Source organism: Nanorana parkeri, unplaced genomic scaffold (genome assembly GCF_000935625.1).
Source record: "Nanorana parkeri isolate BGI_ZX_2015 unplaced genomic scaffold, ASM93562v1 scaffold233, whole genome shotgun sequence".
NCBI classification, from domain to species: domain Eukaryota; kingdom Metazoa; phylum Chordata; class Amphibia; order Anura; family Dicroglossidae; genus Nanorana; species Nanorana parkeri.
Window position 1 is genome coordinate 1202030 of NW_017306501.1, and position 7264 is coordinate 1209293.

Below are 7264 nucleotides of genomic sequence, written 5' to 3' on the forward strand. Positions count from 1 at the left end.
GGGTCGAAAAAATAATAAGTGCACTTTTTTTTATAATCTTGGTTAAGCTTCACATTTTGCAGCTGTAATAGAATATAGCTAAGGAAGTGGACATTCAGTGAAGACATAATTCAAGCTATCATCTGCTTTTATTAAGACAGAATATGTACTAAGGCACCTTCACATTATGCATCACATTCAGCCTCATGCGTCATTGTGTTTTCAGGCGCTGCCTTTATGCAGCATTTTTGTCTTAAATGGTTTGACAACACAACTTAACACTTGAAAAAGAGGACATGACCCTTTTTGTTTTGTGCAAATATGCATTGTGATGCACTGTAATGTGGGTGTGTTGCCCGCTACTGTAATGGTACATTGGGGTTCAAACTGAATGGCACCACACTCCAGTTCTTGTGTTAACATGACTTCGAGTATTGTGCCATTAAACCCTTTTTTTTTTTTTTAACCGTACGTTGCTGCAGTGAGAACATGGGCCCTCCCCAAGTACATAAATTATGTTTGAAAGATTCTGTCCTTACAACTTTTTTTGGCGAAATAGTGACCCACTTCTGGTCCTTCACAAATTTCTTCTAACTTGAAATGTATTTCCACTTTTGCAGTCAAATTTGAGAACACCCCACCATATGTTTTTTATGTATTCCTATTCGCACAGCATGCCTAAAAATAATTTGAAACTATATTGCTTACCTTTTTTAGATGTCTCTGTGTGGCAGGCCTTTGGACAGACTGCAGTTGTCTTTCTACAATGCTTCTAGATCCTTTAAAGTTGACAGTGCTCAAATCTAGTTTACAACTGATAATGAGATCTGCCCACACAGTACAGACAGGGATATTTATGGTAAACATTAACCTCCCCAGTTCCCTTGCATTCCAGTTATGCTATGTGAATGAGAACATGTAACAGATATATAAATACATGTTCTTCTGATTAACTCTGACCTGTCCAGTTGAGGTCCACCCAAACGAAACTGTTTCTTTTTTTTTTGGGCCTAGATGGACTCGAAGGTAATCTGATGTAAACGGGACGCAGGTCTGCTCTTTAAGCCACTATGAACTATTTAACATTGTCTATGGGCAAACATTTAAACCTACTGGCACCATTATAGAATCTAGCAATTACAAAGTAAAGTTAGTTTAATGATGGCTTCTGCTTTTTAGTGATGTACAATCTCTGAGTGTTTCTCTGTTAAACTAAAAATGATCAAGTGTTTGATGAAATACATTTACCATTATTAAATTAACCCAGAGAGACCTGAAGATCAGCTTCAGACTGTGATAATTGCTGTAATAAGTGTATTTCTTGGTGGGGAGCTGCATAATGGATCCGAGTGGTTCAGCTGCAGGTGCGTAAATCTTCGCTTGCGACTTGGCGTGAAATGAAACTGCAACAGTCTGATGAAGTCATTAAAAAAGCGATTTGTAAACCCTGTATCAATGCTCTGTTTTTTTCTTCTTTCTTTTCTTCTATTGTTTAATTTTTATAGCCTCAGATAGTAAGGATGAAGAATTCAAAACTCATCCCAAGAGATACTTTTTGGGTATGTACCGTTAACACCCACCTTGCATGAGGATAATACCTTTCCACCCCATTTTAATAGTAACCACTTTATTTCAAATTTGTTTCTTTTTTCTTGACCCTAACCCCACGTAGCAATGATAATTCACTCACAGTCCTGATTTCCTCTTCCTTTTTTTTTTGCATTCATTTGCTCTAAATGTTTGTTTTCCAACAAATATTAACAGCTTACTGTCTGAAAATATTGTTGTGCTCATTTGGCCTTTTTTAGTAAGGTGTGTGAAATTAGAATTGTTCCTGTAGCCCATGGCAGCCATTTGGACTCTGATGTAATGAACAAATTAACATGTAACTGTTTACTGTCCTAATATAATACGACCTTGTGGTCTCCTTTTTAAGGGCTTTTTTTAAATGAGTAAATGCATCATGGTTTCTGGTGCATTCAACTCTGTTTTGCTTCTTAAATACTTCTGAGTTTCTTCAGAAGCACTTTATATCTCTTTCTGACCTCTTTATGACTGTTGGTTGCTGACCACCTTTTTTTAAACTGCTTTTCATTTGTTTGACTTGTTAGAAAAGCAGTTCTGATGCAAGCAAATGTTTGTGTACAAATGTCCTAAAAATTCTAAATTCGAAGCATTAAAAGTGTATGCTCATCCAAAACTTTATTTCTTAGCTTTAGACGGAGTGGAGACGGGTTGGAAGTCCTGTCAGGTTTTTACTGCTATCCAGGGCTCAGTTAGAGAGATTTTCCCAACTTCCTTCCATGCTGATAACATTTTACAAGACCAGAAGTGAGGGCAACTCTCTAACAGCAACAAAGACCAAAATAAAAATGCTTTTCTTTAGGAGAGTAGGGAAAGGCTAAAACCACTGTCAGTTTTTTATTTTTCTTTGTCCCTTTTTTGCAGGTTTTCCCTCACTTCCTAATCCTTCCCCACTTTATCTGAAGTTTAAAAAATGGAAATATAACTAGCTCCTAGTACTAATACTTTGGTTCACTACAATAGTTTGGCGATGTAATGCATGAACAGTGGTTTCTTTTCCCCCATTCCGTCTTCTAGATAGGGTCAGTTTCTTCCCTAAAGGTATATTGTCTCACTTCTGAAAATGTTTATATAATTTAAAATATACATAGCCAGTGTCTTACAGTACTGTGTGCTCAGACTTGGGTGTTCCTCTGACCCCTAAGCCTGCTCTACTTCAGGTAGGTGCCAGCATCTTGAGCATGTGTTGGCAACTTTGAGGGGTTTAAGTTGTTGCTACTAGTCTATGTGGATTATCATTTTCACCAAGTCGGCTTAGAGGGTGAAAAAGGGCTCTATCACCCTGCTTATGGACACATACAGAGAAGAGAAGCAGACTCTTGCTTTGCCCCGATGATCAGGAATTCTCTGAACCACAAGTTACCCCAATATGAAGATGTCATCAGTTGGCTTGTGGTTGGTACACTGGCGGGTCCTAAGCTTCTACCAGTGCCAACAATAGAGTCAAAGTGAGTTAAGAGATCCTACCTGGGCAACTCTTGTATTAATTTAAAGTACAAATGTTTAAAAGAGAGCATATTGTCCCTAACCCTGAATTCAATTATTTGACCAACACAATTGTTTGAATATGATTTAGGAAGTGCAGTCACACTTTTTAAGGGAAAAAAAATGCAGTGTTTTACCTAGTAGGCCTTTATGACTAGTCTATTGTTTTCACATGCTTTTTCCATATTGCTGTTATTGTATTAGGAGGGTGTGGAATGGTTTTGTATATATTCTCTTTATTTGTTTGTTATGATCAGAACTAAAAAATATCAAAACAAACTGGATAACTATGAAATATTGCATATGAATACTATGTAGTCTTGTATCCAGCCAGCAGGTGGACCTTTTTAGGCTCTTTTTCACATTTTCCAATGGCTTACCATAAAAATAATCGCTTAACAAACACTCCACCTCCCTTCTTAACAGCTCTTTGATAGGTTATGCAAATGTGGACAAATTTGTTGGTACCCTTCCAGAAATAAAGAAAAACCTACAATTTTCTCTGATATAACTTGAAACGATCCAAAGTAATTGGCATACATTGTTGTTCTATATTTATAATAAAAATCAATCTGCTTTTGATTTTTTTTATTCAACAGAATATTTTAATTGATAAAACAATTGAAAATGGCACAGACAAAAATGATGGGACCCTTAACCTGCCAACAAGTTATTTCTGTGGTTTAGTAGCAATAATGTATCTATTTTCCCAATGTTTCTTTCCTCTGTGACATGCCAAAGGCATTCATGTATACATGAGACAATTGCTTTCAATTTCGTCCTTTTTTTCAGGAGGAATAAGGCATTGTTTCAGTGAGCTGTAAGGGTATTAAAAAATGATCCACAGCCTTACATACTTGCCCTATCCTTTGCTTCCATACTGCCCCCTGCAGCCACATTGCTTCCGGTGATATACCAGAGAATGCTTAGTATACCAAATCTTGTGAGGAGATGCTTGAGCACAGTGTATGAGTGTTATGCCACAAGATACTCCACAGTCCCCTTGATCTCATTGGTATGACGAAGTCACCCTTTCCTGGGTGCTATGGGTGGAAGCAAGGGATAAGTTTAGTATATTTAATAACGTTTTCACTCCATAAAACTGCTATTACTTATATTAAATGGACCTTGCATTTTTAATCTAAGGTCCACTTTAAGCTGGTACTTCTGCTTTTTGTAGTGAGTTTATCATAATTGTTTAGCATTTTAGTAAATACTGAATCGTATATATAAAATGGACATAAGCATTTTAAGTTATTTTGAAGATTATAATTAATTGTTTGGCATAAAATGTGTGCACAATTAGGGGGTACTTTGTAGTAAATGTTCCAAGGGAGTGTTTGATGTTAGGGGACCTAAGCCACGGGGCTTGGTATACATTGACTATCGTATAGGAATACATACTTCAAATGAACCGAAGAGATATTTTAGTACACTCCAGTCTTCTCTTTTATCAATCTCCCTTGAAAATAAACAGTTCACATTGGTGTCATTAATATAGACGTCTGTTTCATACAGTTCTGTGTTTTTTATTCCTTCTGGAATTTGAGTGTAATCCCAGATTTGGTTAAACCCATAAGCTCTTTGAATAGTTTATATGTGCATGCGGGCATTAATCTTGCAGAGTTACAGAAAAAATTCAGTTAGCCAGCTTTTTAATTGGCTTTGGGCTAAATGTTCTGTGGCATTGCACTGTGACTTGATAATTAGGAAGTGAAGTAGGAGCATGTTGTTCATGGTAATGGCTTTTATTTTCACACCCATGTTGCAGATCATTAATACTATAGCTTGGGTAAAAGTTTTTTTTTTTGTTTTTCATAGGTGTTTGCAGCACCAGGTGTTTGTCAAGGTAATGGCTTGGCATGTTGGAGTTAGCCGATTGTAGAAGTCAGAAGGCTATATATTGATATGAGCTCTGCTATAAGGACATTCACCAGGTTATTGAGAAGGAGTGGAAGAGCCTTTCTGCGAATTATGTTTTATATTAAATGTGTTGTTCTTAGTATCTGTGGGCATCACATACCTCAAACAAAGAAACTTGAGTTGCTTGCCTGTAGTTGAGAAATAAATATACACACACACACACACACACACACACACACGTCTGAAATAGGGAAATATATACCTGATGTCTGCAACTCTTTACAGAACTTCTGCTCCTGAACCTTGCAATGCTCCTATTTGTTTAGAGCCATGCTTGCGTGACAGTAGCAACAGCAGGTAATCAATTTTGGATAATGGATGTACATGTGACAGCACTGGCCTCAAAAAACCCACAAGAATCCATAAAAGCAGAGGAACTGTTTAAGTTGTGCACTAAGTGACGATGATTGGTGGTTAGAGAAACCCAAATTCTCTCCGATTTATTCACTCTTTATAGCTGTAAAGTGGCAGTATTATCCTTGGACTGCAAATACAGGCATTGAAGGACACCTTTTGATTTAATAATGCCACAATTGGCTTGCTTTTTAAATGAATCATAATCTAAGGTTTTTTTAAACATTTTTTTATATAATTGTATTTTCTGAATTTTTCTCTACAAACATTGTTCAGTTCACATGCATTTTCTTGTATCAAGTCTAATTGGTAGAAGATATTCAACTTGTGGATTTATGATCTCCTATGTTGTCAGAATTAGACAGCCTGAATTCATTCATGATAAGCACCAGTTAGATCACACTTGACATCTAAAGTGTATCAGTACAGTACTCAGAAAAAAGTCATTAAAGGAGAACTATGAGGTGAGTGCTTTTCACTCACCTCATAGTTCTAGCCGACCTGTGACAGTGAGACTGTCGCAGGTTGGCTCAGTAGATCAGGAAGTGAGCGAGCACATACCGGCGTTCGCTCACCTCTCAATCCTGTCACAGCTCTCTGCTGTGACAGGGGAGGGGCTGGATTCCCCCCTCCCCGCCCCGATCCTCCAGCGCTGACTGGCGGAACGGAGGGGGCGGGTACAGCTGGCTCTGCCTCTAGATAGGCAGAGCCAGCTGTCACTCACGCAGCTGGGCGGATCCAGACATAATTGTCGGTATCCGCTTCAGCTGCGCCGTCTCAGTATACTGCGGGCTGTAGCTCGCGGTATACTGCGGTGTCTCAGTATACCGCGAGCTGCAGCTCGCGGTATACTGAGCTCAGGGTGACGAGAGGACGCTAGTTTGTGTCCTCCCGTTACCCTAAGGAGAACTATGGGGAAAAGCCCTAACCCCATAGTTCTCCTTTAAATAGTTTCAGATGCCCATGGAGATTAGTAGGCAATTGACCCTACAGGACAGAAAACCGCTTTCCTGGTCCCCGACCCCCTTGATCCCATATCATTCCTCTCTTCAATCTCACCTTCATTTTAATTTCAACATTTTAAACACCTTTTGTAATTCTCTTTAAAATGAACTGCTGTGGCACTGTATAATTCTGGTGCTCATTCATGCAAAGACAAATGGCCTCTAAAGCCCATTCATCATCAGCCAACCCCCATCAACATAATATGACCATGGAGACTATACTCCTAACTCCTTCTTCTTTTTTTTTTTTAAAGCTTTAAATTGCCATGCTGTTTTTATTTATATTGAAAAAAACAGAGAATGTTCTCACATTCTTATCCATTACATGCAAAGCAATCTGTCTCTTGAAATCAAGAAAAAAATCAATAAAAATCTTTTGATAATTTAAGCCATCAAACTGACCCTTCAAGTTGTTAGAATATATTATACAGTGAATGCAGAGGATTGAGAGCCCTGAGCTCTCCTATGCAAATTTTTGAGCATGGCGTAGGCACCCTGGCCAACAGCTCAGTGCGAGAGTCAGTTTATTGATTGATGTCTGTATTGCATTATGAGATGTGGTGCTTCCTTTTAGGTGTTCAGTAGGGAATTGGGGGCCCTGTAATGTGGCGGAGGTTGGTTTCATGATATAGATTAGAGATTTTTATATATATATGTGTGTGTGTGTGTGTTTGTTTTAAACAAAGGGGCAAAGGGGGCATATGTAGATTTTAAGTATGTAAAAAATAAATACAATTGTAAAGTACCAACATTGGTCCCAATGTAAAACTTATCAATTGTTGCCCATGGTTGATATAACTTGGCTCTGTTGGCGAAAGCAATAATTGATTTTTGTTTTTGAATTTTGCTTCCGTTATCTGTTCTAAAAGAAGGTAATTACTCCACTTTGGACAGTGTCAGTTTTTTTTTTTTTTTGTTTTTTTTTTTTTTTGTTA

The 7264-nt window shown here is 37.9% G+C and overlaps 1 protein-coding gene across 2 annotated transcripts in view; it reads left to right on the plus strand.

Moving 5' to 3' along the window:
* Window positions 1-7264, plus strand: part of PQLC1 (PQ loop repeat containing 1) — a 94562-nt gene that overhangs the window by 18965 nt on the left and 68333 nt on the right. The window contains exon 4 of one of the 2 annotated variants that reach the window (XM_018556306.1): window positions 1485-1538. The exons of the other annotated variant lie outside the window; for it this stretch is intronic. Within the exon in view, the coding sequence (XP_018411808.1) occupies window positions 1485-1538 (54 nt within the window). The remainder of the gene's footprint in view (window positions 1-1484; window positions 1539-7264) is intronic. 2 annotated transcript variants of the gene reach the window in all.